Source organism: Trachypithecus francoisi, unplaced genomic scaffold (assembly GCF_009764315.1).
Source record: "Trachypithecus francoisi isolate TF-2019V2 unplaced genomic scaffold, Tfra_2.0 Lachesis_group20, whole genome shotgun sequence".
In the NCBI taxonomy this organism is placed as follows: domain Eukaryota; kingdom Metazoa; phylum Chordata; class Mammalia; order Primates; family Cercopithecidae; genus Trachypithecus; species Trachypithecus francoisi.
The window spans coordinates 63,411,902-63,437,683 of NW_022681466.1; the positions used below are offsets into that span (position 1 = coordinate 63,411,902).

The 25,782-nt window shown below is 44.3% G+C and overlaps 1 protein-coding gene across 5 annotated transcripts in view; it reads left to right on the forward strand.

Moving 5' to 3' along the window:
- The window catches only part of PIK3R5 (phosphoinositide-3-kinase regulatory subunit 5), an 88,383-nt gene that overhangs the window by 34,500 nt on the left and 28,101 nt on the right, over positions 1–25,782 (forward strand). For 4 of the 5 annotated variants that reach the window (XM_033184576.1, XM_033184574.1, XM_033184578.1 and 1 more), the window contains exons 2-3: positions 22,804–22,919; positions 25,152–25,252. In XM_033184576.1, coding sequence (XP_033040467.1) covers positions 22,817–22,919; positions 25,152–25,252 — 204 coding nt within the window. In that variant the 5' untranslated portion in view covers positions 22,804–22,816. Of the gene's footprint in view, positions 1–14,690; positions 14,702–22,803; positions 22,920–25,151; positions 25,253–25,782 lie in introns of those variants that run through there. The other variant, XM_033184575.1, reaches the window with a different exon arrangement.

The window sequence follows — 25,782 nt, forward strand, 5'->3', positions numbered from 1 at the left end:
CTGGTTTCATCAATGAACTGCGAAGTGTTTCCTCCTGCTCTATTTTATGAAAGAATTTGAGTAAGATTGGTAATATTTCTTTCTTAAAGATTTGATAGAATAGCTTTTTTAAAAACATTGTTAGTAATACATGTCTGCTGGTGACCATCTTTTCAGCATCTTTTTGTCTTTGAATGACTTTATCTTCATTATTTAAAAATCGTTTTGTCTATGACTTTCTTCACTTCCCAACCCCTTTATTTTTATAGTTATTTTCATGAAAAATTTGCAAACATTAAAATGTAAAAACTTTAACTGTACAATTTTGACAAATGTATACATCCATGTCACCCACAGACCTAACAATATATAAAACATTTCAATCATACCATTAAGTTTCCTAATTTTTGTTTTTGAAGAATATTTCGACTGGATATAGAATTTTAGATTGAAAGTCCTTTTGTGTTTTGTTTTCCTTTAAGCACTATAAAGATGTATATCACTGTATCCTAGTTTGCGTTGTTTCTAAGGAGAAGTCAGTAGTTTTTCTAATTGTTGTTTTCCATATACAATGTGTCTTTTTCTTCTGGATGCTTTTTGAGATTTTCTCTTTATCTTTGATTTTCAGCAATTAACTGTGATGTACCCAGGTGTGGTTTTCTTTGCATGTATCCTTCTTGGGTTTTTAGAGCTTTCCAGATCTGTGGGTTCATATTTGTTATTAAATTTGGGAACATTTTGACCATTATTTCTTAAAATATTTTTCTGCCCCCATTTTCTTTCTTCTCTCTTTTTGAGACATCAATTACTAATCTATTAGAACTTTTGGTTGTGCTCAGAGGTCACTGACACTCTGTCCATATTTTGAAAATCTTTTTTATTTTCTATGTTTTAGCTTGAATGGTTTCTATCGTTTAGGTTCACTGATCTTATTTTTGCAGTGTCCAGTCTTTTATTCAGTCCATCCAACGAACTTTTCTTTTCAGAGGTTGTGTTTCCCTCTGGTAATAGATTTCCATTTGGTTCTTTTAAAATAGCTTCCAGGCTGGGCGCAGGGGCTCACGCCTATAATCCCAGCACTTTGGGAGGCCGAGGTGGGCAGATCACCTGAGGTCGGGAGTTCGAGACCAGCCTAACCCACATGATGAAACCCTGTCTCTACTAAAAATAGAAAAATTAGCTGGGCATGGTGGTGCGTGCCTGTAACCCCAGCTACTTAGGAGGCTGAGGCAGAAGAATTGCTTAAACCTGGGAGGCAGAGGTTGCAGTGAGCCAAGATCACGCCACTGTACTCCAGCCTGGGCAGCAGAATGAGACTCTGTCTCAAAAAAAAAAAAGGTTTCCAATTCCCTTCTGAGATTTCTCCATCTGTTTCTCCATTTTTCCTTGAAATCTCTGAACATATTTGTAACAGATGTTTTAAAGTCTTTGCCTCCTAATTTCAACATACCTACTGTCTTTGGGTTTATTTTATTCAATTACTTCCCTAGTAATGAATTGCATTTTTTGCATTTTTCTTCATTTTCATCTGTCTAGTAATTTTTTCAGTGTATTCTAGGCATTATGGATGCCACACTGTTGAGCATCTGGATTTTCTTGTTTTTCTTTAAAGAATTGTATTCTGGCAGGCAGGTGGATAAGCAGGATCCTTTCAAGTGTTTCTTAAAACTTAATGGATGTCTAGATGTCAAGCACTGCCTTTCTAGGATCTCAATTGAATGCCTGAGGTATCCAGTGAGATTCCTCCACCCCGGCTGATTGGAAATCCAATGTCTTCCAGCACTGTGCAACTTCTAGAACCTCTGTTCAACTCCAGGCTTTCCAGTAGCTGTTTCTGCCAGGCTTCATGAGGTCTCACCCTGCATGCACAGCTTAGTATTCACCTAACGTCTTCTTGAGCTCTTCTTCTTCTTCTTCACATTTCCCTCTTTTCCAGTTCTTTGCCCCACACGTTCCAGCCGTTTCTAGAGTTCCAAACTCCAATTTCTGTCTCCTCAACTCAGAAAGCCCTCCGTACTCCACTTGGGTTCTACCTCTATGCTTCAAACCATGGAAGTGCCTTCCAGCAGAATCCCAAGGAAATCAAGAGTCTCCCCTTGTGTGTTTCCCTTCCCTCAGGGATTACAGTCCTGCGTTTGCCTATTGCCCAGTGTCTATAAACAATTGCTTCAACTGTTTTGGGTAGTCTTACAACTGTCCATGGAGGGAGGCTGTCCTGTGCTAATTATCCCTTCTCGTCTGATGGTGAAAGTACCCCTTCTTTGGGGTGGACTCCCGAATATCACCTCTTTTATGAGATAAATCTGTTTGAGTATGATCTGTGGGATTTAAAAAAATAAAGTTTTTAGAAGGATAAAGATCAGAATATTGGCAGTGGTTATTCTGGATAGTTTTAAAGCTTATATTTTAACATTCTAAACTTATCTGTACAAGGCTTTTAAGTTTTGTTTTTAAATTAGACCTTTACATTTTGAGATAAATCATAGATTCATATGTAGTTCTATGAAATAATAGAGATCCTTTGCACCCTTTTATCAGTTTACTCCAATGGCAACATCTTGCAAAACAAATAGGACAATATCACAACCAGGATATTGACCTTGATACAGTCAAGATACAGAATATTTCCATCACCACAGGGATCCCTCATGTTGCCCCTTTTTAGCCACACCCACTTCCCTCCTGCCCCTGCCCTAATGCTAACCCCAGCAACCACCAGTATGTTCTCCATTTCTATAATTTTGTCATTTCAAAAGTATTATGTAAGGAAATAATATATTGTGCATTCTTTTGGCATTGACTTTGTTTTTATTCAGCATACTTTTCTGGAAGTTAACCTAGGTTGTTGTGTGTATCAATAGTTATTTCCTTTCGATTGCTGAGTAATATTCATAGTATAGATGGACCGTAGTTTGTTGAAACCTTCAGCTATTGAAAGACGTTTCGTTTGTTTTCAGTTTTTTGCCGTTTTGAGCAAAGCTGTTATAAACATTCATGTACAGGTTTTTGTATGAATGTAAGTTTTCCTTTCTTTGAGATGAATGCTCAGGAGTGCAATTACTGGGCCACACGGTAGTTTTAATGTACGTTATTTAGTGTTATAAATTTCTCTCTCAGAACTGCTTTAACTGTGTCCCACCAGTTTTGATACATTGTACGTTCATTTTCATTCCTTCAGTGAATTTGTGGATTTCCCTTGAGACTTCCTCTTTGGCCCATGAATTATGTAGAAGTTGGTTTAGTTTTTGAGTATTTGGAGATTTTTCTGTGATCTTTCTATTATTGATTGCTAGTTTGATTCCGTTGTGGTCATAGAATCATAGAATGCACTTGGCATGATTTCAGTTATTTTTAAGTCATTGAAATTTTGGTTGTTTTAAGGCTCAACTTATGATCTATCTTGGTTTATGTTCCACAGGTACTTGAAAAAAAAAAGTGTGTTCTACTGTTGTTAGGTGGAGTGCTCTGTACATGTTGATTAGATCCTGTTGACTGATGGTGTTGTTGAATTATTATGCATCATTGCTGATTTTCTTTTTTTTTTTTTTTTGAGATGGAGTCTCGCTCTGTCACCCAGGCTGGAGTGCAGTGGCGCGATCTCTGATTTTCTTTATAGTTGTTCTATCAGTGGTTGAGAGAAGGATGCTGAAGTCTCCAGTTATTTCTTGTTTTTTACTATTTTTAAATTGGATCGCTTTTGGGGTACAGGTGACTTTTGGTTACATGGATGAATTGTATAATTGTTAAATCTGGGATTTTAGTGGGCTCACCATCTGAGTAGTGTACATGGCACCCAGTAATTGGTTTTTCATCCCTCACCCCCTTTCATGTCTCCCCCATTCTGAGTCTATGATATACATTATACAACTCTGTATTCCTTTGCAAACCCATAGCTTAGCTCCCACTTATAAGTGAGAGCATGTGGTATTTAGTTTTCTGTTCCTGCCTTAATTTACTTGGGATAATGGCCTCCAGCTTCATCCATGCTGCTGCAAAGGACATGATTTTGTTCTTTTTTTTTTTGACTGCATGGTACTCCATTGTGGCAGTCCCCAGTTATAATTATGAGTTTCTCTATTTTTTCTTTCTGTTCTCTCAGTTTTTGCTTCACATATCTTTTTGGTGTGAATACATTTAGGTTTGCTGTGTCTTTTAGTGAATTGAGCTTATGTCATTATATAATGTCCCTCTCAAAAAAAAAAAAATGTCCCTCTCTGCTTCTGGTAATTCTCTTTGCTCTGAACTCCACCTTATCTGATATTAATATAGCCATTGCTGCTTTCTTTTAATTAATGCTTGCATGATATATATTTTCCCACCCTTTTACTTTCAATTTGCATATATATTTATATATAAAGTGAGTTTCTTGTAGACAGCAAATAGTTGGGTTATGTTTTATAATTCACTACAAATCTCTGTCTTTTAATTGGCTTATTTAGTCCATTTAAATATAATGTAATTATTGATATGCTAGGGCTCAAGTCTGCTATTTTATTATTGCTTTTGCATATTTTCCTATGGACTAATTGAACATTCTTTAGAATTTATTTTTTATTTTATCTATGTTTTTATATGTATGTTGAATGGTTGCCGTATATGTTGTTACTCACCACAGTCCACTGTTACCATTTTGCCAGTCCTAGTGAACTGTACCTCCCTTTATTTCCCTTTACCTGCCCCATTTATCATATGATTATCTTAAATATTTACTCTGCATGCATTTAATGCTACATCAGACTGTGTTATTTTTTATTCAGCCATCTAAGGTAACTTAGAAAACTCAAGAGGAGAAAGAAAGTCGATTGTATTTACCCAGATTTTTGCCTTCCTTATTACTTCTTCCTGATGTTCCAAGATTTCTTTCTTTTATCATCCTTTTTTTCTGTTTAGAGAATTTCCTTTGGCTGTTCTTCTAGAGTAGGGATGTTGGTGACAAATTCTCTCGGTTTTTCTTCCTCTGATAATATCTTGATTTCCTCTTCATTCCTGAAGGATATTTTTGCAGAATATTGGACTCTAGGCTGACAGCACTTATCCTTCAGCAATTAAAATGTTATTCCACTTCCTTCTAGCCTTCATAATTTTTGATGAAAAGTACACAGTCATTCAAATTATATTTCATCTAAGATAAGGTGTTGTTTCTCTCTCGATCCTTTCAAGGATTTTTTTTTTTGTCTTTTTTTCCTTTGTCTTTAGTTTTCAGAATTTTGACTATGAGATGTCTTGGTGTGTATTTCTTGGCTTTATCCTGTTTATGGTTCACACAGCCTCTTAAAACCATAGTTTTATATATTTTGCCAAATTTGACAAGTTTTATGTGATTATTTATTCAAGTACTTTTTTGACCCTGCCTTCTTTCTCCTCTCCTATTGGGACTCCAATTACAGACATTTTGTTAGATCCCCTGTTTTAGTCCCACAGGTGTCTGAGGCTTCATTCATTTTTCTTCATTTGTTCTCTGTTGTTCAGATTAGATAATGTGATTGTTATATATTCAAGTTCACTGATTCTTTCTTCTATCCCCACCATTCTTTTTTCTATACCTCTCCATTGAGCCCACCCATTGAGTTTTTTTTTTTAATTTCAGTTATTTTCTTTCTCAAGTCTACAATTTTATTTAATACTTACTTATATCTTCTATTTCTTTGCTGAGGCTTTCCTATTTTTCATTTGTCTAAAAAGAGTTTAAGCTCACTGAAGCATTTTTACTGATGACTGCTTTAACATCTTTGTCAGGTAATTTAAAAAATCTGTCGCATTGGTGTTGGCATCCATCAGTTATCTTTTCCCATTCAGTTTGAGATATTCCTTCTTCTTGATGTGACAAGTTATTTTTTATTGAAATGTGGATATTTTGGGTATCATGATAGTTATGAGGCTCTAATTTTTGTTTAAACCTTCTATTTTATCTAACACATCTCCAACAGGAGAAGAGTGGGGGGCATTGCCTCATTACCGGGGTAGAAGTTCAGGTTCCACACTTAGCCTCCATTGCCAAGTTTTAAGTGATTATTTCTTCAAGTACTTTTTCAGCCTGGCCTTCTTTCTCCTCTCCCACTGGGACTCCAACCACATGAATGTTAGACCTTTTGTCTGACATTACTAATGAGTGGCATGAGAGTTCCATCTTCCTATTAGGTTTTGTCTTTGTTTGTGCTGCTATAAAGGAATACCCGAGGCTGAGTCATTTATAAATAAAAGAGTATTTGGCTCACAGTTCCACAGGCTGTACAAGAAGCATGGCATCAACATCCACATCGAGTGAGTGCCTCAAGCCACATGCCGTCATGGTGCAGGGTTAAAAGGAGCTGGTGTGAGGAAATCACATGGTGGGAAACTGGGTGCAGGGGAAATGTGCCAGGCTCTCAGGGGAACTAAGCTGGTTCCAACCAGTTCTCAGGAATGAAGAGCGAGTACTCACTCACTCCCATGAGAATGACACGAAGCCATTCATGAGAGATTGGCTCCAACCATCCAAGTAACTCTCACCAGGCACCACCTCCAACACTGGAGACCAGATTTCAACATGAGACTTGGTGGGGCCAAGAAAACATATCGAAGTTCTAACAGGCCTCCACTGAGAAGTCTCTGGCTAGAAAGGGTAGGAGTGCCTCATTACTGCTACAATGCCACCACAGCAGAGGGGATGAACTCATTACTTCTAGGCAGCGTTAAAAGTCTTGACTCCCTACTAGGCTTCCTCTGACATCATCTTATCGCGGAGGTGTCTCTTTACTGTCTGGTGGGGGTGGAAGTCCAGGCTCCTCACTGGTGTCCACTAACACTGTGGAATGGGAGGGGGCTCATTACCACTAACGGAGATAGAAGACCTGGCTTTTTCAGACAGTGCCCATGGCAGGGGATTTGGGGAACCTCATTACAGCCTGGCCAGAGTGGACGTCTAGGCTGATTAATTGGCTTTTGCTGGTGGAGGTGGTACCACGATTTTCCCTGTGGAGTTTGGCTGGAATAGAGCAGGTATTATCTAAACGTGTCTGTCTTGCTAAGTTGCCTCTTTCCTCAGGCTTTGGCTAGAGAGAGAAGGCTTTCGTGAGGGCTTTATTTTAAATCTGCACCCATTGTTTTTTTTCAGACTGTGGGCTCTTCAGCTCCAAGTCTGGAATATTAAGGCAAAAAAAAGCCAGGGAACTCACCCACGCCATTCTTTGTCCCTAGGGTTCCTAGCCTAAATGCCTTCTCTCTCTCTTTCAGGGTCTCTTATGTTAGTTTTATATATAATCTTCAGGGCTTGTAGTTGTATTTTAAATGGAATAGGGAAAAGCATATCTACTCCACTTGCCCAGCACGATTTTTAAATTTTTATGTATGTTATCTATGTGATAAAAAACACATAATACTCCTATATATTATATGATATATAGTACATATATAATATTATACTATAGATAGTGTATATATATAAAATACTATACTATTATCTGTGTGATAAAAACAAGGCATAAAATGTGTATTATGAAAAATATTTATAAAAAATAAAAATTATTCCTATTTTTACCTCCCAGATATAATTGCTGTCAGCATTTTGACGTGTAACCATGTCGGGTAGTGACATGGTTTGGCTCTGTGTCCCCACCCAAATCTCATCTCCAGTTATACTCCCATAATTCCCATGTGTTGTGGGAGGGACCTGGTGGGAGATAATTTGAGTCACAGGGGCAGTTTCCCCCATACTGTTCTTGTGGTAGTGAATAAGTCTCACGAGATCTGATGGTTCTATCAGGGGTTTTTGCTTTTGCATCTTCCTCATTTTTCTCTGGCCATTGCCGTGTAAGATGTGCCTTTTGCCTCCTGCCATGATTCTGAGGCCTCCCCAGCTGTGTGGAACTGTAAGTCCAATTAAACCTCTTTTTCTTCCCAGTCTCAGGTATGTCTTTATCAGCAGCATGAAAATGGACTAATACAGATAGTTTTTCTTTTGACATCGATATAGACATTTTTTTTTAAAACTGGAAGCACCTTAGGGTTCTTTTGGTCACCATGACAGCAAATGAACTTGTGCTAGGTAAAGAAAAACAAAAAGGAACTTGACAGAAGGATCCTGGGGCATCTCATAAACCCAGCTCTTCTGAGCAAAGTTTCCCAAAGTAGTTGCCTCTCTGTCACTTATTCTCTCTCCTCAGCCCATTCCATTTGGTCTTCTCTTCCTGCACTTGTTCCTTCATGGTCACCAAATCCAGTGGCCACTTCTCTGCCCTTATGCTGTAGATCTTGCAGCAGCATTCCTCACTCCCTCCTTGACACATGCTTGTTATGAATCCTGTGACATCATGTTCTCCTCCTGCTCATGAGCTGCATCTTCTCAGCGTCCTTTTGGTGATACTTCCGGGGCCAACTCTTAACACTGGAGGTGTTCTCCTCACTCTTCTCACTTCACATGGTTCACAGCCTCAGTGACCACAGCACCGTGTGAACTCCAAATAGAGAACTGTAGCCCAGACCTCTCCACTGGGGTCTAAAGGGGATAGAACTTGGACAAAGCAGGACTCTTCTTCTCCTCTCCCAAATTGTCCTCTCCCCAAACTTCTCCATCTCAGTAAATGTGATGCATCAGTCTGCATTAAAGGAAAAGAAAAAAGGGGATGAAGCATCCAAGGAAAAAGTGCACACCCACTTGGGGACCAAAGTGTACTCAGCCATGATGCAAGCTGTACCGACTTATTATAGAGATTTTGGCCTGAGCCTAAGCCTGGATTGTCTTAATCCATTTCCATCAGACTTAGACATAATGTCAATCCCTGATTCTGGCCTGTCAGTGTTGGTTTCAGTTTGATTGTATGCATTCCTTTTTTCTCTATCTATCTATCTATCTATCTATCCATCCGTCCATCTACTATCTATCTATCTATCTATCTATCTATCTATCCATCCATCCATCCATCCACCTATCCATCTATTATCTAACTATCTATCTGGTATGTTTGGTGAGAAGTTGGGAGAGACTGCATCAGTGCCTGATGCCCTAATGTCATAGTAAATGGTCCTTTAGAGTTCTACAGAGTTCTAGACTGGGCTAAACAGGACTCTTGACATCAGTGTTTGTTTCATAAAGAGTTGTAAAAACCACACCTGGCCAAGTATCAGGAGGAGCGTCTGATTTCAGTTCTGTCCACAAACCCTGAGGAGTATTTGTTTTCTTGTTGGAGAGGTTTCGCTCTAAAGCATATTCATGAATGGGATTGGCGGGGCGGGGAGGGGAGAAGTTGAGAGATTTTTCTTGCATAATTGAGCAAGAGTTCAAACAGAGTAAAAAGGAGACTAGAGAAAATGGGTGTGCCCGTGTCTGAAAACAATGACCTGCTGTCAGATTAATGGAGAGAAGATGGAGTGGGAAATGGTTTATCACTCTGGAAGAGAAGAAAATCTGTGCAAGGGAAAAGAAAGTGGATTGGACCAGTCTACCCCAAACTTATTCTGATAGTAAAGCATCTAGAAGTCACAGTGCTCTGGAAGAATAAAAATCTTCCTTGCCCAAAACTATGAAATATTCATGTCTGTCTTACAAACTAGAAATGATTCTATCTGGAGAAAGTGAGCAGCCTGTGTCAGACTGCAGGTGGCTCAGGCCTGTAATCCCAGCACTTTGGGAGGCTGAGGCCAGCAGATTGCTTGAGCTCAGGAGTTCAAGATCAGCCTGGTGACATGATGAAATCCCACCTCTACAAAAAATAAAACATAAAATTTAGCCAGGCATTGTGACATGTGCCTGTAGTTCCAGCTACTTGAGAGGCTGAGGCAGGAGGATCGCTTGAGCCCAGGAGGTCAAGGCTGCAGTGAGGTATGATCACACCACTGCACTCCAGCCTGGAAGGCAGAGCAAGACCCTGTATTGAAAAGAAAAGAACAGAAAAGAGGAAAGAAAAGAAAAGAAAAGAGAGCAGCCTGCAACAAAACAAATTTGTCACAACCGCAATCTTTTTCCACATCCAGAAAAACCAGAAAGCTGCCAATATATGTGTAATTGGTCTTTCTTGAGTTTTTACATTTACATTCATTTGCTGCTTTATTCTCCTGTGCACATTTGCTAACAATTAAGATGGGTTCCATATTTAAAGGTGGCAGGATTAAACAGTCTCCAGTGTAAGTGCCCATGGATTAGTCCAAGCACCCAAAGAATTTGGTTGCTGCCTGGAGCTTATTCCTTGTTTTATTGTTATAGTCTTCCTCTGGTTTCTCAGTTTGGCAGTAATTTCAGTTTGCCCACCCCTGGCTCCAGTATAGCTACTCTTACTTGCATGGAAAAGCTAAATTGCCTAGAGCATACTTCATTTACCAGCTGAGAGAATGCTCTGTACCTCAGTCTCCTCATCTGTAAAATGGGGGTAAGGAAGATCTACCTCACATGGATTTAATGACTTAATTCACAGAAACACCTAGAACAGTGCCTGCCACGTAGTAAGCTTTCAACTCCTATTAGCTGCTATTCTTAAAATTATATGAAAAGGCGACATTATACATCCTATTGTCTTTTCAGTACTCTACTTGGGTAGAGTGGACCAGATAGACCTTAGTTCAAATCCTCTCTGTACTATCCGTATGTCCTTGGGAAAGTCTTTTAGCCAGCAGGAGCTGAACTTCCTCATCTCTGCAAGTTCAGAGTGTTCTAGAGTAGCTCTAAATAAATGGGATCATGTGCTTCAAGCCCTAAGCACGGTATCTGGCCCAGGGTCAGTACTGTGTACATGTTAGCATCTTTCTCCTTCCCCATCCTTCATCCTTATCCCATTTCTTCTTGGTTTTGACCACAACTGTGGTCTTGGTCTTCCCAAGCATTCCTGTGTTCCTTCCTTGGTAAAGAAGGGCTTGAGCAAAGTTAGGGGGAAGTGGGCAGTCTTACCTCTGCTTCTTCAGTGGTTCTTTCTTTTGGTACATCTCTACTTCATCTTCTGCCCTCCCTGCACCTCCATGCCATGTCCACCTACCTTTTCACATTTCCTCCCTCTCCTGGCCCCAGAGTCCTTCTCCTGCCCACTAGCTACCATCACTGCTGTAATAGACTCATCTGGTGGCTAAATCATCCTCCAAGAATCTTACCTCTTGAAAAATAAGCTAGGACAGAGGAAGTGAACAGCCCTAACCCAAGGAGAATGAATCACTAACAATGGAAAACTCAGCCAATTTTTATGTAAGACGTCTTCCCTGGAAGCCTCAAATTACAACACTGAGATGAAACAGTACACTCAGCCCTTTAAGTGTCTAGAAACCAGTAGAAATGACTTCCTATTAACACAACATAGGAAAGAACATGGGCTTTGAGAGTCACGCCAACTTTGCATGGACTTCAAGCTCAGGCCGTAGGAATCATGACCATAGGAACTTGAGTGAATAAATGGCTTACCCTCCTTGAGCTCCAGGAAATGTGAATAATTATGATAATGTCAAAGGGTGATTATGATTATCAAACTAAGTAATCAGTGTCTTGGGGATTGACCGAATGTTAATCCCCAAGACAATGGAGATTGATAATTTGATAATCAATTATGATTATCAAACTAAGTGAAAGCGCCCCACATAGTACCTGACACAGATCAGCCACTCAGTAATTACCTTCCTCCTTTTCTTCCTTCCTCCCTCCCTCCTTCTCTGTCACCCTCCCACCCTCCCTCCTTCCCTCCTTCCTTCCTATTCTCCAGGCTGAAACTTAGGGAGAATGAACAAATCGGGTGGTTTGTTTTTGCTGTTGAGTTATACAGGAGTTCTTTATATATCCAGGATGGTAGCCCTTAATCAGATATATGATTTGCAAATATTTTCTTCCATTCTGTGGCTTGCCTTTTCACTCTGTTGATTGTATCCTTTGATGCAGAGAGTTTTAAATTTTGATATTTAACTATTTTTTCTTTTGCTGCCTGTGCTTTTGATGTTATATCCAAGAAATCTTTGACAAATCCAATGAGATGAAGCCTTCCCCCAATTTTTCTTCTAAGAGTTTTATAGTTTTAGCACTTTACATTTAGATCTTTGATCCTTTTGGAATTAATTTTTTATGGTATTGAATCTTCCTATCTGACAGCAGAATATATATTTCCATTTACTTTTGCTTTTTTGTGCCCCTGAAACATTTTCTTTATAAAAATCTTGCATATTTTTAAAGTTTTTTTTAAAAGTTGTATCACTTTTGTTGCTGTTAGAAGTGGAATCTTGTTTCCCCAACATAATTTATTTGCATAGTTAGATAATATTGATTTCTACGTTAATCTGTGCCCAGACAGTTTACCTAACTCTGTTCTTTGGTATGACCATTTTTCAGTTGATTTTCTTGGGTTTCTATGAACATTTTGAGGGTGAAAAATTATGAATTATGTCAATTCTATAATTGGCAAAGCTATAATTACTGAGCCAGAATGAATGACACATGACATATAAAGTCTCAGAAAGTACCTCACCCACACATCTGTCCTGAAATTACTCCAAATACTTGAGCTGAGCAAGAAATGAACCAAAATAAAGGACTTATAAATAGGAATGGTAGGATACAAAACAGTGAGTAATAAAATAAATGAAACTTAAAGCCACTGTCCAAAACTACTGCTGTTATCACAGTTATTACATTTAATGTAAATGTCAAAAACATTTAAAGAACCATGAAGTAGTATAAAATATTTAATACAGGCCGGGTGCAATGGCTCATGCCTGTAATCCCAGCACTTTGGAAGGCTGAGGCGGGTGGATCACCTGAGGTCAGGAGTTTGAGACCAACCTGACCAACATGGTGAAACCCCATCTCTACTGAAAGTACAAAAATTAGCTAGCCGTGGCGGTGCATGCCTATAATCCCAGCTACTCGGAAGGCTGAGGCAGGACGATAGCTTGAACCTGGGAGGCGGAGGTTGTGGTGAGCCAAGATTCGCACCATTGCACTCCAGCCTGAGCAAGAAGAGTGAAACTCCATCTCAAAAAAAAAGAAAAAAGAAAAAAATATTTAATACAAATATGGATCTGTATTTTGAAAGAAAACATGTTGCATTAAAAAAAGGGCTAAAATTACAGAAGTAATTATAAAAAATATATAGGAATTTCTGATTCTTGCTAATGAACTTTAAAATCTTGATTAAAGTGAAAGATATTGTCAGAAAACCTAAATTTGCAAAGTTGACACATAAAGTTCAGTACCTGAACAGATCAATAACTCTGGAAGAAATTTGAAAAGGGATTCCAAAAATAGCCTTGAGAAGAGCAGCTGAAGTCACTCACTGCTGGGCAGCAAGGAGAGTGTGATCCTCATTCAAGCAGGAGGATGCACGATTATCTTTTGTTCCAGGCTCAGATTCTACTTACAGATTTACTGGGGTCTAATCTGGGCAAGTCCCTTCACCACTCAGAGCCTTTGTTTTCCTATCTGTAGAGTGGGAGTGTTGTACTAAATGGTACCTAAGGTGCCTTCCCAGTCTTAGAGTCAAATGTGTGTGTGTATGCATGTGTGTGCACATGCACGTGTGCATATTTGTGTAAAATAAAAAGCATGACTTTCCCAGCCTAACTGTGCATCAGAATCATGCAGGAGGTGTTTTATTTCCTGGCCTAGTCCCGAAGACATCAAGAGTTGGGCAGCTGAGATGTGTGTGTTAAGAAAGCACTCTGGGCCAGGTGCGGTGGCTTGTGCCTGTAATCCCAGCACTTTGGGAGGCTGAGGCAGGCGGATCACTTGAGGTCAGGAGTTCAAGATCAGCCTGGCTAACATGGTGAAACCCTGTCTCTACTAAAAATAGAATAATTAGCCTGGTGTGGTGGCACACGCCTGTAATCTCAGCTACTCGGGAGGCAAGAGAATTGCTTGAACCCGGGAGGCAGAGGTTGCAGTGAGCCAAGATCACGCCACTACACTCCAGCCTGGACAAAAGAGCAAGACTCTGAAAAAAAAAAAAAAAAGAAAAGAAAAGAAAGAAAGAAGGAAGGCAGGAAGGCAGGAAAGAAGAAAGGAAGGAAGGAAGGAAAGGGAAGGGAAGGAAAGGAAGGAAGAGAAAGAAAGAAAGGAAAGAAAGAAAGAAAAAGAAAGAAAGAAAGAAAGAGAAAGAAACTTTGATAGCTAACAGAGAACATATATTGAATGCTTATTTTTTTTTTTTTTTTTTTTTTTTTTGTTGAGACGGAGTCTCGCTCTGTCTCCCAGGCTGGAGTGCAGTGGCCGGATCTCAGCTCACTGCAAGCTCCGCCTCCCGGTTTACGCCATTCTCTCGCCTCAGCCTCCCGAGTAGCTGGGACTACAGGCGCCCGCCATCTCGCCCGGCTAATTTTTTGTATTTTTTTTTTTTAGTAGAGACGGGGTTTCACCGTGTTAGCCAGGATGGTCTCGATCTCCTGACCTCGTGATCCGCCCGTCTCTGCCTCCCAAAGTGCTGGGATTACAGGCTTGAGCCACCGCGCCCGGCCTTGAATGCTTATTATGCACCAGGAATGTTTCTACATATTTGCCTATGTTAACTCATTGTGCTTAACCTTGAGCTCTTGCAAATCCCAAGCACACACGTGGTGTGCCCTGTCCTTTTAGGTGACACCAACACGGTATGACACAAATGCAAACTAGGCACGAACATCTGGTAACGTTTGGTCATGAGGTGATCATCAAGATGTTCCATAATATATTAACTATGAACTGTATCTAGACTGACATTAAAATGAAAACATAACTTGAACATTCTCAAAGACAGCCCTTAAATCCCCCACAGAGCCCCAGAAATTCTCATCCCCAGTTTAGGAACTTCAGGTTGGGGGGTTTTGAGGCAGGCAGCCCTGCACTGGTCCACTGCGACTACAGAAGAAATAGCAAATGTTCAAGAAGTTCATGTAAGGTAGTGAATCATTTGATAACTGCCTGGAAAGATACTGAAAGGGCATAAGGCTATGTAAATATATAAAGGATCTTAGAGCCATGTCTACCATTCACTCAGCTTCCTCTAATGAACAACTTACGTAAACACGGTGCAGTTATCAAAACCAGGAAATGATCACGAACAGAGTACTATTAACTAAACGACAGACCTCATTTGAATCTTAGCGTATTTTCCCCCTAATGTTCTCTTTCTGTTCTACATTTCAGTACAGGATCCCACATTGCATTTAGCCTTTGTGTCTCCTTAGTCTCTACCAATCTGTGATAGCTCCTCTGTCTTTCCTTATCTTTGATGACCCGAACACTTTGGTGAGTACTCCCCATAGTGAATGTCTGTATGGTGAATACTCGCTATATAGGATGTCTCCAAACTGGATTTTGAATGGTGTTTTCTCATGATTATGGTTATGTGTTTTTGGCAAAACAAAACAAAAAAACAAAGAAGTGACATGTCCTTCCCTCCTCAGTGCATTACAGCAGGGGATACATGATGCTGATATAGCTTATTGCTGGTCGTGCTAATTTTGATCATATGGTGAATGTGCTGTCTGCTGGGTTTCTCCACTGTGAGGTTCTTGTTTTCCCCTTTGTAAGTGGTAATTATTTGGAGGGAACTACCTTGAGGCTATACGAATATCGTATTTCTCCACAGATTTTCACTAACAGATTTTTAGCATTCATCAGTGGATCTACAATTATTGCTGTGGTGTTTGCCTAGTGGCAGTTTTCTATTTCTCTCATTCCTCTCACGTTTATTAATTGGAATTCTTTTGTAAAGAAGACCTGTCCTTTCTCCTCCATTTATGTTTTTATTCAAGTGTCTATAACATTTAACTATCTATAATTATCTATAGACTTGTGGATATTTATTTTATCTATGAGTTATAATTCATCACTTTCTTTGTTCATTCAAATTGTCCTAGCTGTGGCCATTGGAAGCTCCTTCAGGTTAGTCCCTATGTCCTTTTGACACTCCCCATGGCTTTTCAAATATTGACTTATTTTCTGGCACTACAAGATGTGCTGGGTTTATGTTGTATGTTTCCTGTTTCAATCCTAGGATCAGCCATGTCTCTGAGGAGCTCTGGTTCCTTTTATTGGAGAATGGTATTTAGAAGCCAAGATCTGGGCACTAGATCTCAAGGACACCCCCGTAAAGACAGGAATGGGCAGAAGTGGTGTTGGCTGAGAACATTCATTTGCATCTTGGGTTTGCATCCATTACAGTGTGGGACACATAATGAGTGAGCGGGATGACTCACTCCTGGTTCATGGCATAGCCAGCTTGGCCATCACAGCAGAGGGATCTTAAAACCCAAATCACATGGTTCAGCCCATGGGAAGAAAGGTCATCTAGGACGGAAGTAGCTTGTTGCTACTGGGATGTCATTGCCTCTGGGCTTTCTCTGTAGACGGAACTAGAAAATGTATGTGTATTAATCCGAGCACACACATCTTTTTAAAATTTTTCTGTGTGTATCTATCTGTATGTACACTAAAAACTATGAGTTCATCCTGATTCTTTCAAGTCTGGCCTAACTCCACAAGGTTCATTCCAGCTTTCCCCCTTCTTTATTTGTCACTTCTTTCTTTAGCTCTCCTTATCTATGGTTTATTCACGTATCCGCCTAATCCTAGTGTACACATAAAGAACTTTCCGATTTTTTTCTTTTTTCTTTTTTTTGACATGGAGTCTCGCTCTGTCACCTAGGCTGGAGTGCAGTGGCACAATCTCAGCTCACTGCAACCTCTGCCTCCTGGGTACAAGCAATTCTTCTGTCTCAGCCACTCGAGTAGCTGGGACTACAGGCGCCTACCACCATGCCTGGCTAATTTTTGTATTTTTAACAGAGACAAGGTTTCGCCATTTTGGTCAGGCCGGTCTGGAACTCCTGACCTCAAATGATCCACCCGCCTTGGCATCCCAAAGTGCTGGGATTACAGGTGTGAGCCACCATGCCCAGTCCTGAACTTTTATAATTTTTAACTCACATTCATATGAGAAACATATTTAATAACTGGAAAACAGTATTTGTCTATAGTTTTTATTTTTGTTTTTGACCAGTATCCAGTCAAAGTACCATTTTACAAAGTTACTTAGGTTAGTTCTTTCATTGCCTATCCGCCTCAGTGTGGTTATGTCAGTAATTGATTATACAGTTAGGTTAATGTGTTATTGCTTGTCCCCCATTTTTGGTCCCCTGCCCGCATATCCTGGTTGATTTCGATTATTTATTTAATTTTGGGTATGTAAAATATCGCCATGGTTCTAAACGTTAAAGCTATACACACAGATAATCCTCAGAGAAGTGCTGCTCCTCCCTCATCTCCAGTTTCATTCCTTGATCCTGTCCACCCTTTTCTCACCTCCACCTCCTAGAGTAACTAATCAATCTCCTTAGTTTCCGGTGTATCCTTCCTGTGTTGTGAAGAATTCTTTTCCGTAGGTCACCGTGGAGATTCTGCTTTATGAAGGCCTGAGGAAGGGAGTGGGGCAGAGAAGGGAGAGTCAAGTCTTGGAGGGTAGGAAGCAGGAGAGGGAGGAGTCATCCAGGACGGAAGCAGGCTGGGTCAGCCCAGGACTGCATGGGCCTAGAATATTCCAGAACACCAGGAAAGCAATATGGAGAGCCAGCCAGAACCTGGAGGCCCCCTCCATATGAGATGCGGGCCCTCTAACTCCTCCCTTCATCGCTGTTTAGAAATCCCCAAGAGGGTCTCCTCCCTGCCCCATCGTGGGCTGCCTGGGGAAGCTGGACCCGGGCGGACCCCATGCCTTCTCTGACCAGCGCTGCACCAAAGGGAAGATGAGCCCTCTGCATCATGACGTCCTATCAACATGGGAAGAAAAGGTGGAAGCAGGACTGGCTCTCTCTGTGCCCTCTGGGGTCCCACCAACCCACCCCAACTCCAGGCCTTTCTGCCCCATGCAGGGTCCCCAGCAAGCACTATGAGTCCTCTTCGCTGGCTCAGAAGAGGAACTTGGAGATGGGGGAAGGCTCCGTTGTTGGACGTTTCAACACCACCTCACCACTGGCAGGGGAATTGGTGGTGGTGGGGGGGGGACATTCCCGGCAGCAGCTGGAATTTTACAACGGGAGCTCTTCTCAACAAGATAGGGTGGGGGCTTGGGAGAGCAATGCCAGCGAAGCCAGGCCCTGCTTGCCCAGCTTTTGAAAAAAGGTGTCATGCTGGGAGAGCGGGTGCCACTGCCTTCCCCCGTCACCTCTGCCCCAAAGCCGTGAGGTTCTGCTGACAAGTCATAAGAAACAGCTGATGACTGACTCAGACGGAAATGAGCATTCAAAGGGCTGGGTGGTGAACCCGGTGTGCTGGGTTAACCCCCAGGGCAGCACGACTGAGGGTCCCCTGGCTGGGCTCCCTCTCCCCGTCTCTCAGGCTCCCAGGGGCTAGTGACTCGGGCAAGTCCTGCCTCTGAGAAGAACTTGGGGCAAGCTTGAGGAAGCCTTGGAATGCCAGGGAGGCTGGCACACCAGAATTCCACCAGTGCCTGAGGATATCCTGCCCTTCCGTGGAGAAGGCTTTGATGTGTCCCTTGAACAGGGTGGGGCAGGGAGGGGGCACACTGAAGCCAGGAGATGGGAAAGTCACAGGCAGCCCTAAGATGAGAAGGAGAAGCCATGGGCAGGCAGGCATTGGGCGGGGTGTGCTAGCAGCAGCCCCATGGCACTGTATTCTGCCCCCTTAAGGACAGGAGTGTGCAGAAGTGGTGTTGGCTGAGAACGTTCATTTGTATCCATTACAGTGTGGGACACGTAATGAGTGAGCAGGATGACTCACTCCTGCTTCGTGGCATAACCAGCTTGGCCATCGCCGCGGGGGCTGGGCAGAGGGGTCTTAAAACCCGATCACATGGTTCAGCCCAAGCTCCAGGCTGGAGATGCCTGGGCCCCATGAGCCGCCACAGTCATTGCCTGTGCAGTCCGAGAGAGTATTGCGCAGTATCCCCTCTGGCACACACTCCTGGGAGCCTTGGCCCTTTCTCTGGAGGATGCAGGGCTGTGAGGGGCAGCTGGTGTAGATAGACGTGTGGGGCTCAGAATCTCCAGCAATTGAGAGTCTAGATCTTTTTTTTGGAGACAGAGTCTTGCTCTGTCATCCAGGCTGGTGCGATCTTGGCTCACTGCAACCTCCACCTCCCAGGTTCAAGCCATTCTCATGCCTCAGCCTCCTGATTAGCTATGATTACAGGTATGCACCATCACACCCAGCTAATTTTTTGTATTTTTAGTAGAGACAGGGTTTCCCCATGTTGGCCAGGCTGATCTCGAACTCCTGACCTCAGGTGAGATCCACCCACCTCAACCTCCCAAAGTACTGGGATTACAGACATGCCCAGCCTACCTCTTAAAGCAAAATCGAGTCTTCACTTGTTGAAGTAGAGACATGAATTGGTTTTATTTTTCTTCCAGTAACTGCCTCTGACTGTGCTGAGGGGCAATGTATTCTAGTGGTTGAAACCCCAGACTCCCTGGGTTTATACCCTGGCTTTGCCATCTCCTAGCTGTGTGACTTTAGGCAAGCTGTTTAACCTCTCTGTGCCGCCAATTTCCCATCTTCAATCTGCCCCATCCAGCTTCCTGCAAAATTGGTCTAGCCTTCAGCCTCCTTCTGATAGGTTTCCCTCACCTTGCTGGCAGCCCTCTAGAAAAGTAACAACAAATGGCTTAAGTCCTGCTTTTGTTTCACCTCTCACTCCAATCTGGAGCTCAAGTCTTTGACTTGTCCAACAGTGGGTCTGCAAGATGCCCCCTCTGCCCTTTGTCTCAGCCCTGCCATGGCTCACAGGCAGCACAGGAGCAGGCAAGTGAGGAAAAAAGGGCAGCACCCTCACCTTTGGGCATCCCAGTCTGTGTCAGGACTTCTCTGAAAGCCTTCTGCCCTCGGCTTTGGGGAGAGAAGGAAGAACCTTCCAGAATGGTTGAAGACCACTTTTCTCTTCCCAATCTTATAATGACAGGGGTTGGTGGATCACTGTGCTGGTTCTGGACTGACACCTCCCAGCAAGCCCACTGGGGTGGTTGCGCCCACATCCTTGACAATATTCCATGGCTCTTAGAACTTTGGAATGCAGAGCATTTAGTACTTTTTGTCCCTAGAATTGGGTCTCAGCCACAATTTGAAAATAAAAAGTCCTTCCTGATCCCCTTGCCTGTTCATACCAGTGGCAACTCTCTCCCAGCTGCCTTGAACAAGCCCCTTATCCTCACTGGACCTCAGCCTCCCCTTCTGTAAAATGAGCTCTCTGAGCTCCCTCCAAGAACCTGCCCTGGGGGTAACCTGAGAGAAATCAGCCTGAGGACAAAGGGTCGTTGATGACATCTGGGCCAGCCGTTTATGCCCCAGGCTCATCCATGTGAAGGTGCCTGGTGTTCTACCTCCTCCAGCAGGTGCCATTAGCCCTGAGCTGGAATAGGACCCACCTCCAGAGAGTCTTGTGGTCGGGCTGCCATGGGAGGCAGAAAGATGAGCCTTCGTCACAGGTGTCAGTCCCCACAGATGCTCAACCATGCCAGGTACCAGCACAATCCCAGGTCAGGGAGGGGTCTGCCCAGTGTGGCTCAGGGTCAGTGGACTCACTACCTGAGCTGCCTGTGGAGGTGTTAAACAGAAGCCCCAAAGGCAACTGTAAAACACGGAAGGGCCTCAGGATGCCTCTGGGCATCCACGTGCTGCTAATGGACACACCCAAGGTCTTGAGTCACCAGTGAAAGGTTTTCTATCTTTTTTTTTTTTTTTCTTTTTGAGACGGAATCTCGCTCTGCCACCTGGACTGGGGTGCAGTGGTGTGATGTCGACTTACTGCAACCTCCGCCTCCCGGGTTCAAGCGATTCTCCTGCCTCAGCCTCCTGGGTGACTGGGATTACAGGTGCCCACCACCATGCCTGGCTAATTTTTAAAAATCTTTTTTAGTAGAGATGGGGTTTCAACGTGTTGGCCAGGCTGGTTTCGAAATCCTGACCTCAAGTGATCCACCCACCTTGGCCTCCCAAAGTGCTGGGATTACAGGCATGAGCCACCGCACCCAGCCACCCGTGAAAGGTTTTCTGAACTCAGCTCTTCACCTCCACAGCCAGAAGGCATGGGACCTAATGGGTTAGTCTGTCTCCTCGGCCAGCCCAGCACCCTGGCCTATGCTCCTGGGTCCAGGTCCTCAGCGAGCTAATTCCTGCACCCAGACCATGGCATGGGCTGGCTCCCCTTTCTCCAACACTCTTGCCCATCACTTGTTCTGGCTTCCTCATCCAGCTTAAATGTCCCTTCTTTAGAGAGGCCTGCCTGACCCCCCAAAACCCTGTAGCGGGGTCCCCACTTGTCCCACTCCCACCACTATCCTTTACAGTATGTTTCACTTTCTGGAATCACGTCTTTCTTTGTTCCATTGCTCAGTGTCTGTGTCTCCCACCAAGGAGCACAGCTGCTTGGTTCACTGCTGTCTCCCTAGTGCCTGGCACATGGCAGACAGTCAGTGAAACTGTGATGGAACCAAGATGCGTGTGCTGCTTCCTGTGTGCCCGCTGCTGCACCGTCCGGCTTTGGTATGCGTAGCCTACCACAGACACTGTGAAAGGATGCTGGAGAGCTCACAAAGGGCTTAGTTTTCACTCGGTCAGTGGTGCCTCCCAGGCTGGGGAGGCAGGAGGATTTGCCTGTGTGGGACCTCCGTAAGCTGAATACTCCAGCCGCACAGCTGAACCCAGGTTAGGATTTTATCCTTCTTTGTCTGTCATTTGCATGGCTCAGCTCTGAGCTCTGTACTTCCTCTTCTGGCTTCCAGAGCTGAACTGCAGCTTTCTCGGCATCCCTCTACGGCCTGGCCTGACTGGCCAGTGAAGGGGTCTGCCCAGAAGGGGTGAGTGCAGTGACATGCCCTGGGGCCAGGGGCGATGATGGCAATGACTATAGCAGGACAGCTGTCGCGTGTTGGAGGCTTACTCAGCGCATCTGCCACAGCATTTTATCTTCCCAAGAGCCCCATGAGGCTTTAGCACCACTGTCATCCCATTTTACAGATCAGTCAACGGAAGTTTGGAAAAGTTAAAGTATTTGCCCAAAGTCACGTAGTTAAGCAAATATCAGAGTCCAGGTTTGAGTGTAAGTCTGTTGGATGCCAGAGCCAAGCTTACTCACTGTGCCAAACCACCTTCCGTGGCTTCTCCAGAGACCCGGGAGCCCTCATACATAACTAAGAAGCTGGGCTGGCCTTGCTGGGGGCTCTCAGTTCCCCATACGGGGCTAAAACCCTCCTGAAATTCCCACTTCAGTGACTTTCCAGCTCAGCTAACCACCCCTTGGATTCTCCTCAGTAGGATGAGGAAGGAGGGCAAGGTAGGTCTTTGAATGACAGGTAACATTGCCAAGCCCCAGGGGAAGGAAAGAAAAATGGCAAAAGTGGAGGTTAGGGCAGAAAGGAAACGGGTGCCTGTGACCTGGGCACCCAATCAGAGGGAGCTCCCTCCAAGCTTATTGAGGGAGTTCCTGTGGCCTTCTCATCAGGAACACGCTCCCTGCCCCATCCCTGGAGGTTTGGAAAACACAGCCCTGGAAATTCAGAAAAAGTCCTCCAAGTGATTCTGATTTTCCCCTCAGGGTCTTCCTGCCCAGCCCATCGGGGTCTGACCACTCCCTGGGTACTTGGCGATGCTCCCCACTGCCCAGTGTGGAAGGCAGATCCCTTTCCACTTCTCTGCTTCCATCCCTGACCCCTTACTTCCCACACCTCTGTCCTGTCCTGCTGCAGGGGTGCTCTGTCCTGCATCTCAGATGTGAGCCTCCAGACGCTGTTCCTACCCTGGAGGCAGCTGTAAGGCCCCTGGTGCTGTTTCCACAGCACCTGAGCTATAGCTGGGCTGGGCTGATCGCGCTGCACTGTGAGCGCCCATTGTCTTTACTGGACCAGGTGCTTTCTGGGAAGGGAGCTCGATAAGCTGACTGGTGTATGTCCCCCATGCAGGCAATGACCCAGGATGCAGCCAGGGGCCACGACATGCACGGAGGACCGCATCCAGCATGCTCTGGAACGCTGCCTGCACGGACTCAGCCTCGGCCGCCGCTCCACCTCCTGGTCAGGTAGGTTCGAGGGAGCCGGAGAGGCGTTTGAGGGCTCAAGGAAGCCTCAGGAACCACGGTGGGCTCTGGACCAGGCATGGAAGCTGGTAGATTCTAGGTCAAACCCTGTCTGTGTGACTTGGGCAAGCCCCAGGCTTCACCTGGGCAGGTGCCCGGCACAACACTTGATGTCGTCAAACCTCAGTATCCGGCACTTTCTCCCTTCTCCCATGGCATCTTCCTCATCCTGCTCAGGGCTGCCTTTTGCTTCTGAAAGAATCCATTGAATCTGCTTAGAAAACCACAACTGCTGATTCTGAAAAAGCAGCTGGGAATCCACGGGCAGCTCGCCCCAGAATTCTCCCGTTTGTTTGTTTCTGGTTCCCTCATAGCCCTATTTTTCTCTTCCCTGTAGAATAAGGGAACACAGCAGAGCTACGGAGAGCGGGAGGGCTCTGTTTCCCATCTCCCAGGACTGAGAAATAGGATGTCTGCAGTCCCGGGCAGTTGTGTCTCTGAAGGCTGGCGCCTGGCTGTAAATAATTCCTTATGCTTGTAGAGCTTTTCCATGCCCCGTATCTCACTGGCCTCCCGAATTTCTCCGTGAGTAGCCACCCAGTGCTCCTTGAACATACCTGGCCCCTCCCTACCCCAGCACCTTTGCACTTGCTGCCTGGAATTCTTCCCTGGGAACTGCACATAGCTGGCTCCTTCTCATCCAGGTCTCAGCTCAAATGTCGCTTCCTCTGAGAGGCTGTCCTTGGCCTTTGGAATGAGACAGACCTGGATTAAAGCTATCTCCCATTGGCTTTACAACCCTACGCAAGCCACTCACCCTCCCAGGACCCTGGCCCTACTTGCCTTGTCTGCAAAATGGGAATAATAACAATGGAACCACTTTCCTGAAGGGACAGTGGGAGCCTCAAGGAAGATAATGTATTCAGAGGCCTAGCACTGTATTGGCACATAGTAGGTGGTCAATAAATGGTAGTTTTCTTTCTTGCCTCCTACCCAGGTTTTGATGGAGGCTAAGCTCATAGGGCTGGGGAGAGGGATATCGTTAAGCAAAAGAATATAAAAATATCTGATCTTTGCAAATTTTCTGACAACCTGTGACCACGTGGACACATTGTTAGAAGCCTCCAGAACTTTGGAGGGAGCCTGTCCACGTGAGAGGTCCTGGAGCTTGAGCTCCACGAAGTTCAAGCTTAATCCATTTCCACTCCTGGGGCTCTTACTCCCCACTCCTCACACACATACACACAGCCCCTCCCTGCTCCTCCGCCCCGGGCTGTCCCTTTAATTTTTAGGGGTTTACCCTTGCTGACTGCAGGGAAACAGAGATTGACAAAATGAGAAAGTCTGGGGAAGTTACAAAGTGACACAGTGCTCATGGCAGCTTTTAAAATAGAACTCATTTCGCTTCCCCTTCCTGGGCTCCATTGCTGCTCCTGGGAAGCTCCACGGCTGCTGTAGACTCAGTCTTGTGTCTTGGGACGGAACTCACCATGGCTCCTCTCTGTATTCTTCCAGCAATTTCTGCCTCTGTTCTAACCTCCCTGCAACTCATAGGTACCAGAACCCACTGTAGGAAACCAGGGCAGAGGAGGTTGTGGAAGAACTGGTGCTCCCACAGGGAGCACAGTCGTGGTGAGCTCATTGTCCTCTAACGCGGATCCCAGACCACATCTCCAATCCCTGTGTCTCTTGCATATGCAGGAACAGGGAACTTGTCATTATGTCTTGATGGGGCATGGTAGGGTTGAGTGTTGATCCAGCCTCTTCTCCTAGATTCACTTACTTTAGAAAGGAGTGTTCCAGGCCCCGTGCGGTGGCTCACGCCTATAATCCCTGCACTTTGGGAGGCCAAGGCGGGCGGATCACGAGGTCAGGAGATCAAGATCATCTTGGCCAACATGTTGAAACCCCGTCTCTACTAAAATACAAAAATTAGCCGGGCATGGTTGTGCATGCCTGTAATCCTAGCTACTTGGGAGGCTGAGGCAGGGGAATCGCTTGAACCTGGGAGGTGGAGGTTGCAGTGAACTGAGTGAGATTGCGCCACTGCACTCCAGCCTGGGCGATAGAGCAAGACTCTGTCTCCAAAAAAAAAAAAAGAAAGGAGTGTTCCAGTGCAATAGTGCAATACTGCAGAAGAATGTTCCAGCATAAATGCCCCTTCTCTACAACCCCTACCTGAGTGTGGCCGGAAGACACCAGAACTGACCCCCTTGCCTCTCTCTCCTTTTCAAGCTGGGCTGTGTCTGAACTGCTGGAGCCTGCAGGAGCTGGTCAGCAGAGACCCGGGTCACTTCCTTATCCTCCTTGAGCAGATCCTGCAGAAGACCCGAGAGGTGAGGGCGAGTCAGGAACTGAAGGGCAGAGCTGGGGTCGGCCTCGTAGAGTGGAGAAATGGGTCCCAGAGAACATCATTCCTGGGTGCCTGGACCTCCAGAGGGGCTTGGCAAAGGCCCTGGGAACCTGTGCATTTTGTGTTTTGGTAGTGCTTGCATATGAGGGGTTTCTAGGAAGGGGTGCATTCCGTAAGAACACATAATACACGAGCTAGGGTCCTGAGTTCAGCTACAGACATGGCTGGTAAGGCCAGGTATTGACTAGGGAGGGAGAAGACACTTTACCCAATTCCTTTCCTCCAAAAGATCCATAAAAACAAAGACACAAAAGAGAAAACTGATCGGAAAGGTAAACTGAGGCCTCCTCTCATTGTTCAATCAATGACTTTCATGACAAAGAAGAGGAATGTGTTTAGTGCTGAGCTGGGCTTGGGTTCCAGAATAGCTGTGAATCCCAGAAGAGGATTTGTATAAAGAATTCTCTTTTATAAAGAAGTATCTTTTATGGGGTGTGTGTGTGTTTTAATTAT